General features: G+C 38.6%; 1 protein-coding gene across 9 annotated transcripts in view; it reads left to right on the forward strand.

The window, feature by feature from the left end:
• APBB2 (amyloid beta precursor protein binding family B member 2) overlaps positions 1 to 23,820 on the forward strand; it is a 187,099-nt gene that overhangs the window by 99,982 nt on the left and 63,297 nt on the right. For 4 of the 9 annotated variants that reach the window (XM_071556576.1, XM_071556575.1, XM_071556582.1 and 1 more), the window contains 4 exons: positions 13,449 to 13,657; positions 18,575 to 18,637; positions 19,063 to 19,148; positions 19,269 to 19,329. In XM_071556576.1, the coding sequence (XP_071412677.1) occupies positions 13,449 to 13,657; positions 18,575 to 18,637; positions 19,063 to 19,148; positions 19,269 to 19,329 (419 nt within the window). The remainder of the gene's footprint in view (positions 1 to 13,448; positions 13,658 to 18,574; positions 18,638 to 19,062; positions 19,149 to 19,268; positions 19,330 to 23,820) is intronic. The other 5 variants (XM_071556577.1, XM_071556579.1, XM_071556580.1 and 2 more) reach the window with 3 other exon arrangements.

Genomic DNA, 23,820 nt, shown 5'->3' on the forward strand with positions numbered 1-23,820 from the left:
AAAATGTAATTTTCAACTGCTAGTGAGTACTAAAGTGTTATTTTAAAAAAACTTGCTGATCTTGATTCTTCCAGAGTGGCAAAAGGTAATTAATTGCCTGCCATTGTATACGAGGATTTTAAGTAGCAGATCAAAAGACGTAACAGTAAAGGAACTTTTAAAGAAATTGATAAAAAACAGAAGATGGACATCTTTGTAAGTTGAAGGAAACTGAAAAGTGAAGGTTGTACATTGAAAATCAGCTCTTGAAACTATGTGTATTCTAATCCTGTAGAATCTATCTGCAGTCTCCTGTTTGTACTACAACAAAGATAAATAGAAAAACATAAAGGGCGATCTTTTCATCCTATCTAACTGGTTTTCCAGCTTTCCAAGACCACCTGCAGCCCTCTGGCACATCCACAGATTGTGAGGTTTTCACTAAAGTTTAGCTATTGTTTTCAGCTTGGGGACGGACTGTGTTTTTGCTTGTGCATCTCTTCTTTTACTCTTTGTGACTACTTGTGATGACTGTCAGCTGTGTCCTTTCCACAGTGATAATAGAACTCGGTGGCTCATACACTGGAGATTTTGTCTGTTGTTTTACTTTGCTTTGGACTATTTATATTCTTACCAAGCAGGTGGGATTTTTTTCAGGAAGATTGTAGCTCAGGTTTCATGGTAATGAAAACTTTTCAAATTGTTATATTCTCACCATAAGCAGCTTTAATGAGAGTTTATCCTTGTTTTCAAACTAAGTATTTATTTTATTAATAGACTTTGAATCAAAGGTGGCACCAACTGCAAGTGAAATTGTGTTCTGGTTCTGCAGAACTGTCAAATTAATCCCTCCATTTTTCTCTTTCAAATGCTGTCTGGGATAGGACTGCATTGTTGTGTGTTGTGTTTGTTTCTGGCTACTGTTTTCTAACTTAGATTTACCAGAGTGATTGGTGCCACAGTTATTTTTTCTCTATTTTCTTCTAATTCTTCTTAGTGATTATATCAGAGGAACCACTTGTATCTCCTTAAATGTAGATTTCTAATCTAACTTCTATTATGTGTGTACATCCACCTCTGTGAAAAACAAATGCAAAATTTTAGTAGATATGAGAATGAAAATAATGGTATTTCTCATTCTAGATGGATGCTTTCAAAGAGGATTAACATCTTTGCATTTTCTTAATATCAAAAGGTATCTGGACAGTATGAATAAAGATTTAATAGAAAATTTATACCAATATAGTGGTATGACATACTGAATAAACTGAAGAGCTATGAAAGCCCCGTGTGATGCTCCCCTCTCCCAGCAGGGGTGGAACAACATCAGCTCCCCCGTGCTTGCACCTGCTGTCAGGTGCCCCTGTTCATAGAGCCTTCCCCCTGTAGATGCTGTGCCTTATGATTCATGTCTGGCTCTATGCATTGCACAGAAGTCTTACTTCAACTGAAGCAAAATTACTTTTGAAAAGGTTAAGGCTGTTTGGTAATGGGGGTCTTTTTTATAAGTCTCAAAGTTTGAGAGCTGTGAGGTGGAGGTGAGGAGTTCACATCTTAAAAGGCCTCCATGCAGGCTGTAGCTTCTCCCTTAGCACCTCTCTTTGCAGGCAGGCTGTAGGCCATGAGGGACAATGCATTTCTTCTTAGGTTTGTATTCCATGCTTATGTGTCTCTAACAGCAGGAGTGGATTTTCATTGTAATAACTCCTTCCTTCTCTTCAGTACTGTAGCAACATGAAATTAGTTTGAAGATGGGGAAATACTAGTTTTTTTGCTTCTATGTTGGAGAAAAACAGGATCCTTCATTTTACTCTCTAATGCACATTTGACTAAAGCTTTAAAGATAATAATCTGTTATATAGATTGTTAAAAGTAACATTTTGGTTTTTACTGATAGTACTGAACCAACTAAGTTGAGTGGGATAGGATAGGAATTACTTTTTTGCCACATTAGAAAGGGCAGTCCATCATGTAGGATGGAAGTGGACTCTGACATGTAGATACACCAAAGGATAGTGGATGATCTCTGTGCACCATTTGTGATTGGTGTTTGGGTGAAGGGAGCCTGCACAGATCCCAGGAAGTATGCAGAGTCTGGGCATGACTCCAGGAGACTTATTTAATGCATTTCCAACCTCTCCTCCTACCTCTGCCTGACTTTGTTTGAAATAGGGTTTGCACTCTCCTGCCTTACAAGGTTGATGTGAAGATGAAGTAGTCATTTTCATGGTATCCTGGAGCATGTGTTGCACTGTGTGTGGAGCCATGCATTCTCATGGACTGAGGGATGAGCAGAGCTTGCATCTGAGAGGGGAAATGACTGTTCATGCAAACTTTGCTTTTTTGTGAAGTAAAACATTTAATTTCAGATAATAACATGGTTGTAATTCAATTTTATATTCTGTTTTCATTAAATCATTAAATTCAGAAAAGATTTTCCTAATGCATTTGCACAGTGCTCTAAATGAAACTGTCAGAAATGCAGCTTTAGTCAAGCCACCATTTAAGTTGGTTGTCTGTGTCACTAGGCAACTTCACTGGCTTTTAATTAGCCAGTTGTATGCACAAAACCACTAGTGAGCATGTTTCCAAAATTTCAGACTGCGTGAATGTATTTATACAGGATATTCTCCAGAGAAGTGCAGTTCTTCCTTTCTCTACATTGTTCTCTCCTGAAGTCATTAGGCTTCATTATATTTTAGATGAAGAAAATTGCCATTTGCCTAGTGCCTGACTTGTAATGCAAATCTTTTTTCTGCAGTTTCTCTTCTAAAAGGGAGAAGAAAATGGTGACTGCTACTCAGATTCCTTCTTCCATACTCTGTCTTAAAATTCGTGTCATTCATGTTCAAGAGGCATTTGCAAACATCACTGAATTTAAACTGTTAGGGCTACAATAGAAATAGAAGAGAGGACAGAAAGCTATTCCTCAGTTGGAACAAATGCGATTGAAAGGGTGGAGTCCAAGCCTGTTGCCATTCTTTAGTACCAGGCCTTGATGGCAAGAATGTCATGGTTATCGGAGTAAGATCTGTCCATCTGTCTTTCATGGCTTGTGTCAAGGTCAATAGCACTAGCTACTAGCAGAAGGTTTAAGACACACTTGTGTCTACAGCCAGTCCCAGTGAAACAGAGAGTTACAGGTTGGAAGATATTGAACTGTAATGTTTGAAGCTTGTGAAACAAGTGTGTTAGTTGTAAGTAAAGCACTATGGTGCAGGACTTCCTTCGTGGAGAGTTGAAGCTGTTGAGGTGTTCATACTGCCTTATGCCAGATGGTGGCACAGCATCTCCTCCGGCTCTGCAGGCATCTTGTCTCTTGAAGTCAGAAGGACATCTATGTTTAACTGCTTTTCTGTCAGTATTTATAGACTGAATCTTTCTGGTTTATGTGATTGTTCCAGATTATATTGATTCATGGCCCCAAATTAATGGTCTTTCCCGTGGATGATTTGACACTAACATGCACCGATTCACTTTGAAGGGCCAGGAGAGTCACTCTTCATATTAGGAAAGAAATAGATAAATTCAGAGCTGCTACCAAAGTGCTTTTCCCTGTTTTTCTACCAAATGGTTGGCTGCTGTTGTTGAGACAGATATATTGTGTGAGGGTGAGGAAGGCTGGACTCCACACACGTGCACATTGCTGTACAGTGTGTCTGCTGGTGTGCCAGTGCATATGCTGGCTTTGCTGTGTGAGCCTAGTGGTGAATTTAGGCCAAATTAAAGGTACAGTTTGCTATGTGTTGAACTGCCCTTTAAGTAAAAGCTTTTGCCATCTAGGGGAAGGAACAGAAAAATCACACTTCAAATAAGTTAGGAAACCACTGTTGCTGGTCATAGTCTTTACTTTAAGGATGACGGAGGTTGTGGAGTTTTTTTCTCTGGACATACTCAAACCCCACCTTGATAAAACTCTGCATAACCTACTCTAGGTGAACCTGCTTTAACAAGGAGATTGGATGTTCTCCAGAGGTTCCTTCCAACCCCAACCATTCCGTGATTCTGTGGTATGCAAAATGTATTTATAAGCAAGAATAGATCACATGCGAGAACAGTAGCAAATTATTCTGACTTCCTTGGAAATTACTTGGCAGAAATCTTCCAAGGTATTCGTCCATTTTGTTCAGATAGTATCTCATTTACACACAAAGTTGGTGAAAAGGGCATTCTCTTGTATATGCTGCTCTCACTTGTTTGGGACTCCTTTTCATTAAACCCCAGAGGATACCTGCTTATTTCTTCTTGGACCTTGGGTTGGCCAGTGTGCTTTGAATGCCTCTGTGATGTCTTGCTTCTCCCACCAGTAGGATGGAGAAGAGAGCTGGAAGAGCAAAAGTGAGAAAAAGTCATGAGTCAAGATAAAGAAAGCTTAATAAGTGGAGGAAAAAATAATCATATATGAAAACTGCCACAAACACAAGCACCATCAGACCAATGCCCAGCCAGTCTCTGTCTGAGGGCAGAGAAACAGAGACAATCTCAGCCCTATGCAAGCACTGCTTAGCAGTAACTAAAGCACTGATGTGTTTTCAGCACTTGTTTTCATCACAAATGGAATACACAGTACCTTACAGGCTGCTATGAAAAAAAATTAGCTCAATTCCAGCCAGACCTAGAACAGCCTCTTAGTTGCCCAACTTGCCTAATGTCCACCAGCCCCCTAATCAGGAGATAGAGATCTTGTCACACAGTAAACTTTGTGAAAGAGCTGTAGGATGTGACTTCAGTACAGCACTTTCATTGGCTTTTTGCTCGTGCTGAGGTGATCCTTCCTTTATGTCCATCATTTCATGTTGCCACCACTGCTCCACTTGGCTAAGCAGCCATCCTTCTCCAGATGGGACAGGTCTTCCCAGAGCCTGGCTTCTACCTGGTCCACATCTTCTACCACAACAGCTCCCTTGAAACAGCAGTTCAGGTCATCTCCAAGTCTTCCTTTCTTACTTTGCCACACTGCTTGTTTCAGGGATAGGTGTTTTTGGTTGGTGAACAGGCTAGTCCTCTTGTTTTCTACCCATTTTCCAAGAAGGAATGTATAGACCTTTCCTCATAGTCTTACAGCAGTACTTTAACACTTCTTGAAGTGATGCTTAGGCAAGACTACCTGCTGGCCATCATTGGTGTGAATCATGAGAGCAGGTGATGATACCACTGATTTTGTTGTAGTGCATGCCAAATGAGGAGAAAGGTTATCTTTGAAGTTTTCTTTTTCTTAAACCTGAGCAGCTTACACATAGAGCCCACTACAGGAAATAAATGGGATAAAAATACACAAGACCTGTGTTCTCTCTATTGTGCTGTTGAATGGAGAGTGCTCCTTGAATTTTGTTTGCTTTCACTCTTCATACAACATGTACTTTCCCTCTCTTCCAGTGCCTGCCTGATCTTCAGTGTGCTTATGGGGTGGGGGAGGAGCATACTTCCTTTGGGATCAAATCCTTGATCTACTGAAGTTATTGGCATCTTTTCAATAAGACTAAGTTTCTGTGGTTTTCCTTTAGTTTTGCTTTTATTTAGATGTGGAAGACAGAAGGAAAACATGGTTGTTTCAAGATTCTGGAACTTCAGGAGAGGAAAAAACACTTTCCCCCCATCCCTCTCCTTTTTAATAAAACCTTTTTATCCTTCTGGCTTCCCAGTTCCTTTCTTGTGCTTCCCCTCGTGTGCCCAGAAGGATATTCTGTGCCAGCTCTACATTGTGCTTCATCCCTTCAGTGAAGACAGACATCTGATACAAAGCTACTGGTTTCCCACTGGTACCCAAACACTAGGAAAACATGTTGTTGGCTCCTGTTGCCATCCCATTATTTTGAAATTTTTGATGTAGGAAACTTAGCTGCAGATCTCTTATTACACACAAGGCACTTTTTGGTTTGAATTCCTTCATTTATATTTGTATCCGCTGCTGGAATGTAAGCAGTGGGAGGGCCAAAGGTTCAGAAGTGGATTTGTAGTTCTATTATTGGCCAGATTATTTTTTCAGATTTGGAAAACTCTGAAAGTATTCCTTTTTGGACCGTCATACTTCCAGCCTGAACACTGAACAATCCTTTTCAGTTAATTTTTTTACTGTGGAAATAAACTTTTGAGATGGTGGTAGACAGTCAAAGTCTGAATCAAATCCTGTGTTTGAATAGTGTACCTTTTCTTCAGAGGAGCTTTACAGAAGTAAAATTGTTACAAAACAATTGTAAGAATTGAGATAACTAAGCTAGAAGTACAAAGAACAGAGATCTCTCATCTTTATCTCTGTACAGTTATGGGTGTTTTATTACTTAACCTATTTAGATAACGTAGATCAAGTGTTTGCAAGTATTGTTGAGCCTTGCAGACAAGTGGTGTCACTTGGTCATTCTGCTACCATACAGTAAAAGGAGCCCTCCTTAGCTGGAAAGACTGACTGAAAATCTGGTGCTTCCAGTAACTCCAGTGGAGCTGCATTTGCATTAGCTGTGCATTCATGTCTGCTGCTGCTTCCAAGAAGGTGAAATGAGGTCCATATGTAGAAATTAATCCCTTAAAAAGCAAAGCATGTGTCCTTTGAATAATGCAATGATACTGCTTGGACTTCCCTGAATATATTTTCTGTCTTACTTATGACTCTGCTGCTGTCTCCCAATTTTCAAAAAATGTGCTTTTAACCTGTGAAAGAGCAAAGTTAAAATTATCCTGTGGTATAAGTGCTATTACTGTGCACCTCTCAGACACACAATTTCCAGCACTCTGATGACTCTGCCAAACATTTTTGCAGTCTCTGTTTTGAAGTCATCTTTGCTGCCAAACTCAAGCCCTTCAGGGCTGCATTTCCTCTTATTCAAGAGTACTCTTTTTGTCTATAAATTAGTGCCCTAACCTTGCTGGTTGGTGGGATTTGTTTTTATCCGAGGAAGAGCTGTGCATCCAAAATACGTATCTGTTTTTCCAAGTACATCTCCAAATTCAGTATAAAATTTATTGTATTAGACCTGTTGCCTTACTTAGGGGTGTTTTTTTTAGGAAGTAAGTTTGCTTGGCTTTAGTGAACCAGATTCCCTCATGCTCAGGCGCATGAGGGGAGAGAGGCACTGATCTGGTCCCCAGCACCTTGCTTATCATCACAACCAAGTTCGCTTTGACGTGGAGGTAGCAACTAATTGCTGCTTTTATCCTTTTTTGTTAGTCCAGAAGCAGAAAGTTTGTTTATTATGTCTATTTTAAATTATCCAGTACTATTTAAATTCAGAGAGGGAAGGAACTTGCTTGTGTTCCTTCCAAAAAGGACTGCTGAGATTTGTTGTTGAAATGATGTGGTATATCTATAGTCCTCACCAATAAAATGTCACGATTAATTAAGCATGAGCACATTGTTATACAGCCGGGTTTTAGTCCAACTTCTGACAGTGGTGGGTAGGGAGTATTGGCTTTGCTTTGTGCTGGTAGATACAGATTTTGCCAAGGATGGTGAAGAAACCAGTTTCCTAGATAACAGAATTTTAGTCTGTAGAAAATTAAGCATCTTGTTGATATTCTTCCATTCCACCTTTGTTGCAACACCCAATCAGGCCTGTTTGAACATTTTACTTCAGTGCAGTCCTTTAAAAAAAATTTTTTTATTATTATCTCAAAAATTTAACACAACTTGCTGTTAAATTAAAATATATTGTGTTGTACCTTTGCATTCCTGCTCTTGCAGAAAGTGCCTCCAGAGCTTCTGCTCTTCTCTTTACATCTGTATTTGTCTTTAAATGACTGCCTTTGGTGTCCAGTGAAAGGAATCTCTAGCTGTGCCTACAAAAGAAGGCCTGAACTAGTTAGAAGCTGTTTCAGCTTCATGGCATTTAGTCTCTAATTATGAAATATCCACAAATTACATCAGCAGAGGATGGTGCTGACATAGTCAAGAGCAGCAGCTGGAAAGCTGCTCTGCATTTAGATGCAGAGTGTGCTGTTTGCATCTGTTGTGATGCCACTGATATGGCCTGTACTTGGTGAGTGTTGACCTTGCCTTACCCAGGATGCCTCTTTTGGGGAAACTGTTCATGGCATTGCAAAATGACAGAAAAATAAATGATCTCCATTTACTGCACAACTTGGTCTGCTCTTAAAGATCCTGCTTAATGCTGTGATTTAAATTTCTGTTTAATTGAACAGGGGCTAAAGAGTGAATCAAAATGACAGCAATTTGATAATTATCCTTTCCCCTGAAACAGCAATAAAATAAGTGATAAAAGTACTAGTTTTACCACAGAGCTTGGTCACCAATTACATATGCTCTTCAGTGACTTACTTATGTTGTTTATTACCATCTCTTTTCAGTATCGTAACACTTTCCTAGATAAGCCTCAGATAGTAAACTAATTTTAACTTGAAATAAAATGTAATTATTAAAATTTCTAATTTTTACCCCAAACTTAGTATCGGAACTACTGCTACAGCATGGAATTTGTTACTGCTCTATAGCAGGTAATTGGCAGAGGTTGATGTTTGCAGAAGGATATTAGAAACAGAAATATATTGCATTATATGGAGTTTATACTGTCTCATATAGAATAAAAACTGCATTCACAAGACTCTCCTAGCCAGAATTAGCAATTATATATGACTTTGTTTATGGTTTTCTGGTGGTACATCTCTGTTGCTAGTTGTTTCAAAAGAGTGAATTAATAGTCTAATTTTCTAATGTTTTTGAAGTTTTAACTGTTCTCCTCAGTTATAATAGTACCAGGAGGAAGGCTGTATTTGTGGGGGTATTTTGTATTACTGGCTTCATGTTTCAGCCATTCAGGCAAAAATTCAGACACAACCGTGTATTTAGTTATTTTTTTTAAAAGCTATTTATACCCTTTAAAAATAGATGTGTTACTTTTTAAGGCCTTACTGACTATTTTTGAGTTTGTTCTCTCTCTTTAATTTTTAAAGAGAAATGACCAATAAGTTCCCTGTTTGTTTCCCAGGTTTTAAAAGGGAATGGGCATTGCAGGCACTCACTTCTGATCGTTTCATTTTTTTATCATTTCTCCATTCTTCTAGAAACATTGCTGTCATCGCTGTGTTGCTAAGTCTCTGAAGACATGAAGTGAAGGCTGCATGATGGGGTGCAGCAAGCAGATTCCTCTCTCTGACTTCAGAAGTCTTTGGGCAGCAGCCATGTGCCCTATCATGTTGGACCCCATAAGAAGGGACTCCATGTCCAACTCTAAGCAAGGTTTAAGTAGTGGGGAAAAATCTGGTTTCCTGATGGCCTTGTCAGGTCCTGATGTAGGAACGTGGTGGAGGCAGGAAAGCTCAATCAGTTTTCCTCAGATGAAAGGACAACTGTCACATCTTTAAGTCACATCTTTCATGTTTTTATGTGGTCTTGCATTTCAGTCCTCAAAATCCTCTACTGCATCTCCTTTATTGTGATGGTTTTTTTACCAGAATTGGCTCATGCTTCTTCTGTAATAACATCCCTATGAACTGCTCATTTGGGGATCCTTCCTCTGTATGTACATGGCTTTAAGCATCTGTTTCTAGTGAGATAAAAATCCAGCTGAAAAACATCAGTCCTCTGCGACCCATCTCTTTGTGTGACTTCCTGAAGCTGTGAATTTCTAACTGTATTTCAGCAGTCGGGTGGTGACAACCCACAAATGCCTTAGGCAGCTTTCCAGGTAGCAGCTTGTTGGTGAGGACTCACTGGCATGTGGCATGTCCATGGCACTGTGGGCAGATCTGAGGTGACAGCCACCTGCCTCCCTGTTGGTGGCTCTCACACAGTCCATGTTTGGACAGGGATAGAAAGTGAGGTGAAGGATCAGCTGCAGACTGACTGCCCAGTATCCTATGATGAAGGGTGACTTTAGACTTCATCTCCAGAGTGTATCTAGACAGTGGGGTCACCTTCTTCAGTAAGGGCTTTCTCCAGAGAAAGAGATGGCTTTCCAAAGTCTGCGGTGTGGTGTGAATCTGCATGTCACGTGTGTAAAGATGTAACGCATTCCTGTGCAGAGTTTTGAATTGGTTACATTTTAAATTAGTTTTTTCCATTGATAAGTATTTGTTTCTTTCTTGCTGTAGAAAGACGACTTACACAGATAACATTAATCAGACTTTCTTAAGAAACCCAGTGTCTGCTTTCTTGTACAGCTTAGTTTCAGTGCCTCTTTTATTCTAGTTCAGTGTTGTTTTTTCTTACTCCTGTTACTTTAAGCATTTTATATTAGAAGTGTCCAACAGTAAAGCCTTTCAGGGTGGATCATGGTTTACTTCTAATACATGTAGGTGAACCAACCCCAGTACAAAAGAGTGCATTTGTTTTGTGAATCATGCTCTAAAGTTCTGTAGTAAGCCATGCTTTCCATATTATCGGAGCAATGATACTTTCAAACCCTGAAGCTTTATAAGCAACCATGAGGTCCTGGTATGCTGACCTTTCATCAACAAGTGCTTAAAGAAAAGCATGGAAAAGGCCAGGAGATGTCAGGTAGAACTTTGCCTCCTGAGGACAACTTGGAAGGAATCAGAGAAAAGTTCCTGATCACTGTAAATCATCTGCCGCTGAAGAAGCATGAAGGACTTAGTTACCCACAGACCAGAAGGAACCATTTCCATGTAATGTTTTTACCTCCTAAACCTTGCAGACATACGAGCAATTCTCAGTTTCAGATGAAGAAGTCCAGTGTGTTCAGTTTTATTTCCTATTGGGTTTGTTTCATGCAGGTTGTTTGATGTCATGTCAACAAAGCTGGATTGATGTACAGGTTTGCATAACAAATGTGAGGAATGGTGTTCCGGTATGAACACGTGCTTCCTGCTCAGCCATGCCTATCCAATGGTCTGAGCTGAGTCCCTCTGCATGAGGAGTGCCTGCACACCAGCAATGTGCTTCTTGTCCACAGACATATGTCATAATCATTTTGTGTGGAAGTGAAGCCCTTTGAAAGTCCTGAGCTATGTTAATTGGAAAAAATCTGAGATTTCATTCCTGTTTTATTTCCAAGCATATGCAAAAACACTTTTGTGTATTTATTTTTGCTAAGTTTTCTAAGTAAATTAGTATTACTCAGCCAAGTGGAATTTTCTCATCCCAAAGTGCTCCCAGACATTTTACAATATTTCCATTCACATTTACATACAAGATCATTTTTTCTTTTCTAACTAAGTGTTGCAGAAATGTTTTTAGTTTAAGTCTCTGGGTTAACAACTTCCTGCTCTGAGTTTTGTCTGCTTTTACTTGAAAGTAATTCTTTGTTTGGTCTTTCTGGTACCTCATGTCATTAAAACAATAACAGTAAGCTGGTTTGTCTACACCTTTGGTTGATTAGTTTGAAATTAGTAGTTTAATGCAGCCATAGAATAACATTTTCCTGGCTGCATATTTGAATAGCTGTGCATGCATATGTATGTTTTTATAGCAAGGACAGAAGCCATGCCTGTCTTAAAGCAAGTACAGTAATACTTCATGTCCTAGCAATGTTGAAGTGTGGTTGTTTAATACTTTCAATGGTATGAACCTGAACTGATCTGAAGCTTTGCCTCTCTGCGTAATTAATAAATGCTTATTATTTTGCTATCTTGGCATGCATTACCCAGTATGTAAGTTCTAGGAACACTGGCATTGTTGTGATAGTTTTGAGTTTTATGAACCAGTCATTTAAACTTAACCCAGGGTATCTGAAGTCACAGATATTGCCAGACATACTTCAGTGTGATGTTTAGATATTTGATCACATTACTTCTTGCATGATGTGGTCAAATTGTTGAAAGTGTTTTGAGTTTATTTTCCTTTTATATATTGAGAAGAGTGGAGTTGAGTTGTTTAGTTGGAAAACAAAAATGGATAAGGTTGAAAATTAATAAGCTTTAAAATATGTAAGACTTTGGAGTCAGGAATTATATATTTGAATGGAGTAAAAGCTACAACAGGGGACATTTAGAAGCAGGTGTTTAGAATATTTGGGAACTTCTGGAACTGAATATAGGAATGTTGTGGATTTCAGATACTGACCCATAGGTGAGGCTCTTTACTGAATTTAAGTGAATTTATATTCTCTAGTATTTCCTCTGCACAATTTGCTTAGGTTATTCCTCAAGTGCTAAATCAGTAATTTAAGAACTTTAAAGTACCTCTGGGGAAGAAATAATCCGGTTTGTGCCATGGGGTGTAAGAGTAATTTTAAAGTTGTCATGCCATTTGCATGTCTGTTTGTATGTATGTGCATGAATGTGGGTAGCAGAAATGAGAGAGATTCAGAAATAAACACCTAGAAAGATACTTGAAGGGTAGACTAACAAGGAATTTTTAATTCCAAAAAGACATTAAGAGCAGCAATATAGCAACAGGTTATTCATCTGTTGTCTGCTGAAGGAGTTTTGAGGAGTGTCTTTGAAAGTAAGAAAGAAGTTGCTGGACTAGATGAAACACTGCTGATTGGGTATGGTGTTTCCTTTATTCTTGAGATTTTTGTCTCACTAGCTCAATTCATTGTGCTGCAGTCAGCCTTCATCATCTTTGCATAAGTGCTTGTGGAAGCATCAGTCTAGAAGGTTGGTTGTTTCTTTCTACAGCTTGATGGTCCTTGGGGTAGACCATAGCAGATGATTAATAGCATGTACCACAATGACACAAACAAAACAGTTTAGCTGGGAAGTTTAGAAGAGTACTGTCTCCCTTCCCAGCCTCTGGAAAGCATATATCCAGCAAAAGGCAACTGCTTCTGCTGGGGTACAGCTGGTTTGCACGTAAGTGGTGCCCCTGCCTTTCTGAAAAAGCAGGGTGCACTTTCCACCACTGACATCTCTTACATGCATCTATAATCCCAGGTGAGTCTGGGGTCGTCTCTAATTGCGGTATGAATTGCTGGTGCATTCTTAAATTAGTAGGAGGTTTGTTGGTAGTGCCAGTATTTCATTTCTGCATTGTCTTTGTGGATGAGTTTTGGGTGGTTTCTCTGCTACCCCATTATAAAACCAATTGAAAACAGCATGTTTGTGATGGTGGAGATGTATTGAAATGATAGCTCAGTTCTTGTGTTCTTGTTTAGAGCAAGCAGTCTTCCAGGTGTCGAAAGTAAACTTGGTGTGGTTTGTTTGGCTGGTGTTGAGGGTTTCTTTTATGATAAACTGACTTTGATTAGCAGAAATACATGCTCTGTTGCCATCCATTGAGAAGGGAAGGTGCTGTGATGAAAAGGAGAGAGTACATTCCAAATACTGCTTTCTATGCTGTGATTCAAGGTACTTGAAGCTAAACCTTACTAGTTTATATGATGGTATTGAATAGCTGCCATATTAGAACAGCTCTTCAGTAAGTAGTGCAGTTTTTTCCTCTCTTTATATACCAAAACCAGTCTTTGTCATGTTATTTTGAGCCTCAATAATTTAGTATGTTTTTCTGGTATTCACTTAAACAGGAACTAGACAACAGCAGTACCAGCTGTGCAGACTCAGGGAAGAACTGGTTATGTCTTTGTGTGATTATTTTCTTTGGATTTTCCTGTTCCCAGCAGATATATGGAGCGATCATTCATTTCAGACAGACCCAGACTTACCCCCTGGCTGGAAGAAAATCAATGACATTGCTGGGATCTACTACTGGCACATACCCACAGGAACAACTCAATGGCAGCGTCCTGTGTCCATCCCTACAGATCTCCAGGGCTCACGAAAAGGATCGCTTGGTTCCATTACTCCTTCTCCTACTCCAGAAACTGAGGTAACATACTGTGTCATCTTGTGGGCTGCATACTCTAAAGCTGAAGTAACTTTTTGAACTTGCAGATTTAACTGTTAGCTAAACTGGCCTAATAATGTCCCAAAGTGTAGCTACTTCTTGTTGATAGTGCTTCGTAAGTAAGTATCTATTTTCTGTGTTCATTTTGTGGTGGTTCTGCCTTGTGAAACACCCTAAACTTTGCATGTGTAGTATGAAATCAAACACGTCTCAAATAAATTAGACAACCAGTGACTGATGAATGTTAAATTTACGCAGTTTTTGTAGCATATAGTGAAGCATTGCTGCATTAGACAAATAGAGGATACATAAAATTTTAGCACATAATAGTAGTCTTTTGGCTGGACTCTTTGTTGGCATCTTCTTTCTTCTTGATTCATTTTGTAGGAGTATCACAAAAAGACATATGAGTCTTTATTTGAGACACTAGTTCCTTTACAGGGTGCTTTCTATTGAATAAACATGAAGTGTTCTCAAGTGTCACTCTGTACATCCTGCCAGTACAAAATTACTGTCAGTGTGTTGCAGTCAGTCTTTAACTAGAAGCAGAAAGAAATGCACACTCTCCTCTGTGTGCTAAAAGAGCAGTATGTGATACCACCTTTTAAAGTAATCATTTCAAGCACAATCCAGGGGTTTGAGTGGTGTCACATAAGTAGAGAAATAAATTCAATTATCATAAAGAAGAGTATGCTTCAAAAATTGCAGTTATTTTGGTTTAGTATGTTGGGGTGATTGCTGTGGAATTAAATACTAATATAAAATAAATTTTAGTTTAATTCTTTTTCATCCTAACTTTTCAGAAAAATGTCCACAGCTCTCTGAAATTAAGGGGAGTCTTTGTACTGTCTTTGAGTTTTTGATCAGGCAATCCTTAGGGGTTGGTTGATTGGTTTGTTTTTTAATTCACTTAGATACAACATTTCTTCTGTTCTTGATTTTGTTCGCATATGCACCAAACTAACTTAAGAGGAAATTAAGGGGAGTTAAGGACATTCAAATATATATTGTTATCTTGACCCTGAAGCTCTTTATCTTGTGTAGGCTTAAATATGTACAGTCTTACTCATTATTTTAAAAAGATTGTTCCCACATGTTCATAAATGCTCTTCATAAGGTTTGCAAACTTGACCACAACATTGCAGTTATGGTTTACATCAGTCAAGCTCCCATGGAATGTACTGTACAGCAGGCATGCTTGAAGTTATTTCTGAGAGGATTCATGGAGAAAAAACCGCTACTGTTACCATTGCAGTAGAAAACAAGAAAAAAGTCTAGAAATGCTGAATGTAAATTGCTGCAAATGCTTCCAGTATACATTCCTGTAATGTAAATGTGAGGGCTATAACTTTACCATTATTATTTTTCTTGCTTTAATTAGTGAGTTATAGACATGTTTCACAAAATCCCAGAAATTAGGATGGTTGGTAAACTGCAGAGGAAAAATGCATATTTTCATTTCAAATATTTTTCTACTTCTGCTTAAAATGTCTTCACGATTAAAAATCCATGCTTTACGTGAACAATAGTGTGTGATTTTAAATAGTGATCATTAGTTCTTGGCAGCATCATGGAGAATGCAAAATGTATGAGTTGGTTGGAGCATCATGCTGGTAACACCAAGGTTGTGGGGTCAGTCCCTGTATGGGCCATTCACTTAAGATCTGGATTTGAGCATCACTTCCAACTCAGAATATTCTGTGATTCTGTGAAGCACAGATTTTAATACAGTATAGATGTATTAAGTAAGACATACATGTGTGTGAGTATGAAGTAGTCTCATCTAGGTTTCGATGTGGCAGTTCTAATTCAACAAGGAACTTGTTTCAGCAAAGATTTATACACAGACAGTTCTATGGCAGCATCAAGACCATATACTGTGGCATAAAGGGTGATATGGAAAATAAGCACATTCCCAAAATCTGTATTAGTGTGATATCCTATGGTTATTTTAATGGTAGGTATAGGCAAAGGCATTTGTTTTTGTAAGTTTCTGCATTCATTGATAAGCATATTACCATTATTTAAAGTACTGTTTTTCTGACTGAGTGGTTATTAAGATAGAGTTGCAATACAGTACCAGCAGACTTAAAATAATGGAGTTCAAAACAGGAGTGTGAATTGGGCTCTGGATCTTGTCCACTGCCAAACACAGAAACTGCTAAAAAGGACAGGCATAGCTGGAGTTATAATGAGAACTATTAGGAAAAGTCTTGTATTTCATGAGTTGAGCTCTGTTAAAAGGGAATTAGAGGAAGAATCCTTTGCAATTCAGGTGGTTCTGAGCAGTAAGAGCGAAATAAGTCAGAGTTTGTGTTTAAGAGATAGGGTTAGGTAATGAAGTGATTTTGACAATGTCAGCTACCATGAATTTTTGGGGTTTAGTCTCTCTGCAGTTGGTACATGCCAACACTGACTCATCTCCAAATCACTTGCAGGTGATACTTGTTTCAATTACTGTTCTCTGCAAGGCATCCGAGCCCAAGTGCTCCTCTCCCTCCCTGTGAAGGATTAATACAGGTGTCTGTGATGTGATCGATCTGACACTTCACAAAAGATGTGGAATTTGACGTAAAATAGGGGCTCCTAAATGCCTTTTTCCCAGCACTACCAGTGGCAGCAGCAGTTGTGGTGCAGAGCTACCACCTCCAAGTTGGACCCACATATGAGCTGTGTACTGCTGGTTCCCTCTTTGCTGTTGGAAGCCTGTGCTCCAAGATAATCTGTTTGGAGGGGCTGGTTTAGCTCATTCCCCACATGCTTGAATTTGTATTGCTTCATTATGAAAAGTTTGGTGGGATATACAGGTTTTAGGCAGACGAAAGAGTGGAATCTAAGATTGAAGGCTGACATGGGTAGCATTTCATATCTGTCCCATAGGCTTCTGTGAATCCATAAAAATACTTTATCTAGGTCACATTTGTGAAGCATCATGTGCTAGTCTTGAGGTGAGTTTATTTGGGCTCTTTCAGCTTTGGAGTTTGTCAAACATTTAGAAACACTTTTTTCCCCTAGAGTAACACCTTCTTACCCTTTGTCTTGTTTCCTCCTTTTTTTTTCATCATTTTGTTTTATTGTGTCCCTGTCTCTTAAATGATGTAATATGCAGAAGCTTTGCTTCATTTGTTAGAATGTGGCTCACAGCTGAGGGCAGTCAACAAAGAACAGATCAAGTCAGCCATTTTTATGTTGTAGCTTACTCTGGATATTTAGCAGTATAAAAAAATGGGTCAGGAGGAATGATGTTGTAATGCATACTGATGGCAAAAAGCATTTTAAAAAGGAAAAAAATGTGAAAATGTCTTTTACACAGACTGTAAGGCATATTTTCTTTCACAAGATAATCAGTAAATTTCAACCCAGAACAATTATGGGTTAAGCATTATGCGAAAATCCTGCCAATTTAACAAAAATGCTAATAAATGCCAAATATGAATAACCTGTAATATTCCTTCCCTTCCTCTACCTCGAAAACATGAAAATGTATTTTGATTTTGCACAGCTGCTTCAATTTGATTTAGTTTTAAATGAGTCTTTTCTCTCGTGTGTTGACAAATTCATTCCTTTTTGAATCCTTGTCTTTTGTAATGTCCTTTTCCAAATTTTAGACGTTTTGCTGCCTCTTTGCCATTTCCTATGCAGAGAAAAAGCTGTAGGGTTTAAGTTTTAAACAGAGCTTGAGATCACGGCAGAGTTTGGTGAAGGTGGTTGTATCTTCTAGCCTGAATCATCCCAGGCTTGGATCACCTCTAGAAGTTCTTCTGTAGGTGACATAACCACTAGCAGCTAATAATAGAAGAGACTTGGTAGAAAAAGCTAACAAATCAATTAATTCAGAGGCATATTAGGGAAGGGGTACTCCTAGTTGTTTTTCACAAAGTAGCCCTCCAGTGGAGATATATTCAGAACACTCCTGAGGAGAGAAGTACCCCCTGCTATTAATGCTTTGGGCCATATTAACCACTTCATCTGGGCACTGGGCTGGGCAGCCTGGGAGAGGCTCATCCTAAAAGGGATGTTAATTTCAGGAATCCTTGATTTGGTGAAGCCATAAAGAGGTGTCTCTGTCTCTCAACAAAAGTCCCACCTGGCTTTTGTGCAGGACTGTGGGATTTCTTTCCTGGTATGGTAGAGGAGAGAGGCAACTCCAACATGAGCTGTTCCTCTCAGGCTTTACAGAAACGGCTGAACCTCAGGGTGTTGTAGTGCTAAAGGCACTGCTACATGCTTGATTGTACCAGATTTTTGAGAATCTTGAATGGAAAGTGAGAGGGTGGGTGCTTTGTTTGGTTTTAGTTAGTGCTTTAAAAAAGCTGCTAGACTTCTGAAAACCACTTTTTCAGCAAGAAATCTCTTCACTCATTACTAATCCTTCTTCCCTTCCTTGCCCTTTTCTCATTATTTCTCTTTAGAGATATTTGATTTTTACCTTGTGTGTATCTTATTCTTGTATATTGTTGTGTTTCAGTCTTTCTAGTTCCAATAGTCTTAGGGTCTTTTAACAAAAGTGCCATTCAAATGGAAATCCTAATGTTTCCCCTTAATTGCTGTTTACCAAAGGCTGTAGCAGCTGTGGCCAGCATTCATATTCAGATTCATTTCGCTTGCTTTTAAGATCATAGTTAAAGAGTAATTTCATTGTCTGTTCCTAATTTATATTAACTTTCCTTGTTTCAATCATTTGTTTTGGTAAGTAACTGTTAGAGGCATGTCTTCTCTCCCCTTTCCTCCCAATGCCATGGTATGGTGGAGTAAGTAGTTGAAGTTTGAGGTGATCTGTTCCCTAACCCATCCTGTAAATATCAATGCTAACAACAGTGTCTTGTGTTTTTTTTCTTTTTCTTTTCCTTTTTTTTTTTATCAATGTGCTTCTTCCTGTGTGAATAATTATGTGTCTAGAAACAGCCATGGAGTGATTTTGCTGTACTGAATGGGGGAAAGATTAATAGTGACATTTGGAAGGCAAGTATATTGTCAGATTTTAGAACCTTTAATACTATTACCCTTGTTTTTTGCATGGCAGTGGCTGTATTTTTCCCCTTTTACTTTTCCATGAATGTCATTCATAACGTAGGCCAAAATGAATGGGGGTACTGCTAGGAATGTCTAGCTCACAAACATGCTGCCTTTTCTGATCTTTCCACTTGGAATGGATTCAATCTAAACTAGCAGGGCAACGCCATGATGTAACGAGTAAGGTGCCTGCACTGAATGAAACGCAGCTTGAGAAATATATGCATGCCTCTTTTCAACTGCAGCCAGAAGTACTATCGCTTCTTTGCAGGGAGGATTTCATTTCCCTTTGAGATAAGAAGTAACATGATGGTGTAGTTAATACTATTTTAATAGTATTAAAACTATTCTAATAGCACTGCCTCTACCTCTAGGATCTGCATGCAGCCACTGTGAACCCAGACCCAAGTCTGAAAGAGTTTGAAGGAGCAACATTACGCTATGCCTCTTTAAAGCTCAGGTACGGTACTTCAGAAGTCTCAGTAGAATGACCAGCTCTGTTTTGTGTTGTGCTGTAATTTTCATATGATTTTAAGACTGATTTGGTCTTTTTTTCTTTTTTTTTTTAATCCTATGACAGAAATGGTCCACAATCTGATGATGATGATTCTTGTAGCATCAACAGTGATCCAGAAGCCAAGGTCTGTAAGAAGATCTGCAGTGGGATAATAATTAAAAATTTTGCCATTGTAAACATAAACTTGCAAGGTGCAGAATGTCTCCTAACTTTTGAAACTAACTGTACCCCTCTGCTTGATACAATGTGGATTGACCATGCACAACTAATTCAGTGAAAGGAATTTACAGATTTAAAGCTTCATTCAGTTTGGTCAGGAAAGTGTGACTTATTGTAAAAATCATGTAAGTCAGGAAATTGAATTTTAGAGCTCAAGATTCTGTTTTCCAAGTGTAGTAACTGTCGTCTTGCACAACTAAGTGAGTTTTCTGTTCTGAGAGAGGGCTCTGTTGTTTCTCATGGCTGGATAGCTTCCTGCAGCATTCAGTGACAGAATTTGCTCTTTAATTTCAAGTTTGTCCCTTTTTGAAGTCCTCTTTCTTTTTTATGTGTCTGCTTCAAGTCACAGCTAGTACCAAGAAGTTACTTTTTAGAACAAGAAACTGTGTTTTAGAAGAGAGAATGCAACCTACTTTAAGAATGCAATTAATAGAGAAAAATTACACCATTATGTCAGCAAGCACCATAATTAGATCAGAGCCTTTACTGTTGTAATCTAAGGGTTTCGAGGAGGTAGAAGCAGCAGAAGGTTTTGAGTGCTTGCATGTGTATCTCAAGACAAGATTTGTCTTGTTGATAATTTTTCCTTGTGCCTGTGTCTGTTTTTAAGGATGTATGTGAATGTCTATAATTGAAAATCCAGGTAATTTAAATAAGTGTTTTAGCTATGCCATACACATGCAGTGACTGACAGGATCAGAAGCTATTTATTTGCAGGAAGGCAGTATGTAACAGAGTTAATAATTATGATACCATTAATTATATGTTTTGAGAGAAAAAAAACTGGACACTGAGACATTCACAGAAGTAACTGAGAGAAGCAAGACAAGAAATGGAGGAGAAACTATACATGTTTTTGGCTTTTTTCAAGCCAGTTGAGTCAAAGCACCTTACCTGCTTTCTGCCTGATGTGGATGTTCCGTAGGGGCATTAGTTGACCATGTATGCGGTCCTGAGGGTGAAGCTCAGAACACTGATGTTGCTGTACAGCAGGAGAGCCTGAGAGCAGAGCTGTTCAGTTCATCTGCCTCTGCCTCAAGGACAGGAGAAGCATGGCCATATGTCACAAGGACGGGAAGTGGCCCAGAAACAGCAGGGAAGACCTTCACCTGTGGAAAATGCTCCGAGATGTTTCATTCTCACATGGGAAGGGAGCGGGAAGGATTGATTCCTTGCCATCCATTTTACCCCAAATATTCAGAGACTGAAGGAAGTCTGATAGGATTTGAAACTGATGACTTGAAAAAATCGGATTATTTTAACCCTTTAGGCTCTCCCCTGCCATATTAAGTACCTTAACTATCTTTAATTGAAGCTTCCTTTCGTGTGACAGCAAGCAGAGATACTTCATTTCAGCATAAGAGAAAGAAGCTTTTTTTAAACTCACTAAACTGTCTAGTGGAAGAATTTTTTTAAGATGAGCCATGTTGGATATCTAAAACCTATTTAAACCTATTCATGATGTTGACCAGTACGTTTAGGGGGCGGGACAAAATAAAAAACCTCTATGGCACTGAGTAATACTGGTTTTCAGCAAAGGGAACTGTGCCACCTTGTGGAACGCTGTAGTAGTTGTCTTCACCCAGAGTGTGAACTCCTGCAAAGATTGTAGCACTGCAAAAACATCAGTTTTGAGAAAAGCATGTAATATAATTCAAGTAATTCTTGTAAGAAAAGTGATTTATGCAGCAACACAGTTAAGCATTAAAAATCGCCAGTAAAGAACCAATGTTTCTCTGTACATCATGTGTTTAAGATGCAGTTCGCAGTTTCACATCCTTGGCATCTGGTCAGCTTGTCTGCACAAGGTCATAAAGGAGAAGCAGAAAGAGAAGAATTAGTACATCCAGCTCTTGTTTTCAGTAATTAATTCTGATATGAATTTCTTAAAGAGATGGCTCATTGCACTTGACAAAGATCCTAATTCTGCCTGTGAAACATGCACAACTTTCAGAAATGGGTTTTGAATTGGTACTTCCCTGGAGACAGATCGTAACCTTCCTGGTTAATTTATTGAGCAATGTGTGCTTTCCTAATTGAGTTTCAAGGAAGGTAAAAAGATGCTTTAACCAGTACCGGACTGTAAATTCCTCTGTGTTGTCTTTTTTTTCATTGTTGTAAAATATGATGGCCATGTGCAAAACTATAGGAAGGTGCTAAATTTTGTCCTCATGGTCATATATAGAAACTGAACCTCCTGAGAAACCTGTCACTGTCCCAAGGAATGGGAGGAAAACTGGAAAGCCCATTTTTTCTAAAACCTTTTCAGAATTGGCCTGTTTGGCTGATATTTGGACACACCTTTATTCTTTCCTTTTTGTGTCAAGCATGGATTTTTGAATTTCCTGTCCAGATTAGCCTTTTCATAAAAGTTTCACTTTTGCAGCCTAGCCTTATAGTTTCAGCTATATACTGATGTCTAAGAATAGGAAGAATGTATTTGCACCTGTGTGAGTACTAGACATTTGCTCCAAAAGTCTGTTTTCTACTTTAGAAACCAATAAATGCTTAGGATCAAAAAGGAAGAGAAAGAGACTATTTCCAAGAGGGATAGTGTCAGGAGGTGCTGATATCAGGCACTAAAATTCAGTGATGCACCTGTAGGTGAACAAAAACACAGCTGGAGACATGGAAAGTGAGTTGATCATGAACTCCTATGGATTACCTGAGCTTTAGGGTCTAACCAGTTGGACTTTTTGGAGTAATGTGAGGAATGTTTTTGACAAGCTGACTCATGACTGTTATGAAGTGTCCTGTAAATAGCGCTATTGAAATAATTTTACAAAATACTATGTACCCCTCAAAGATGTCTAATATCCATATCTCAGCTGCTTTTCTTGCTATGGAGATGAGTATATTTGTTTTTCTGGTCTTTTCCAGAAGCAAATATCCTGTCTAGTTAAAGGATCATTTGTAAATTATCAGCTTGGGGATGGATGTCAATCTGATTTCTGATGCAAATGAAGACTTTAGCAGAGAGGAGTTTTTGCTATGTCTAGTAATTCCAAGAAAGGATTATTTTCACACTGAAGTACATAATTTTCTCTCACAGTCAGAGTAGCTTCTAAAATTTTTGATGCAAACAGGGACTATTCAGCATTTTCCAACAGTTTAAGAGTCAACCTCAGGCTGCATAATAGTCTTCTCAGGAGCACATGAAATGCTGAAGAAAGCTTCAATTCAATTAATTTCAATTAATGGACTCAATTAATTAAATTTGAGGATTTTATTCTATCTGAAGTCTACAAAAGTAGATTTAATCTAAAATGGAAATAGGGTATCCTCAACATTTTTTATTCTGGTATTTCTACTTGCTTCTTGGCATAGATATTTGTGTCTTTCAAAAACAATCTTTGGGTTTCATTCCTGAGGAAATAGGACTAAAAGGAATCTTGAACCCGTTCCTTCTTACAGGGAACAACAATATATGATTCTATGTATTAATTACAAGTTTGTCCTTAAACGTTTTTTGCGGGGAGGGGGAGGGTGTGGAGGCAAGTTGGGGAGTGTTTCTACCTTGACTAGTCTTACTGACAAACTGATTCAGGTATTACCTTCCTTTCATGGTCAAAAACCTTCTAACCTAAACTCTTGTAGGCCATTTTTCATCCTCTTGTTCTGCATTTAGCTGTCTACTAATGCGTTTATAGCAGGTAATTTTGTTTGTTCTTCAGCTTAGTTTTATTAAAGTTAACAAGCCAAGTGCTTTTAATACTATTACCCTTGTTTTTTGCATGGTAGTGGCTGTATTTTTCCCCTGAGGCCAGGAGAGTTACCATCTTCTTAGGAGTCACAGTTTCCCTGACTGTTGTAATAGCTTTGTGTTTTCTGTCTTTAATTTTTTAACCAAGGACAATCAGATTTGTTGCTTTGGGTAGAGTTTTTCCAGGGTCTTGTAGGGTAGCTTAAAAATACTTTTTGGAAAGGTTTTGACCATGATAGCTTTCTACTTTTTCAACTCCTGGTTAGGTAATCATTGTAGTTGCAACCTAAGCCATAATTATGTGCTGATAAGAGTAAGAGCAAGAAAAGCTCTGATAAACAGTTAACAAGTGCAGAGCATTAGTTTTAATGAAATGAATGCACATGTTCTTTTCTGCCTTGAAAACTCCTGCAGGGCTTGTCTTATTTGACAGAGCATAATGTGTGCTTGTTGGGGTAATTTTTGTGTGTTGAGTTATCCTAACGGTTCAGTTACTCTGCAAGATAGACCCTAATTTGAACATCCTGTATTAGTTTCTAGTGAAAAATACGACTGCCTTTTCTTCACTGAGGAAGCATGTTTTTTAATTCACTATATTAAAATGGGACCCAAAACACCCTTACCTCAAAGCAAAGTCCATAAACCCATACCTTTAGGATACGAAGTCAAGGTATCTGCAAAGAACCTAAAATC

This window comes from Pithys albifrons, chromosome 5 (assembly GCF_047495875.1).
Source record: "Pithys albifrons albifrons isolate INPA30051 chromosome 5, PitAlb_v1, whole genome shotgun sequence".
NCBI lineage: Eukaryota > Metazoa > Chordata > Aves > Passeriformes > Thamnophilidae > Pithys > Pithys albifrons.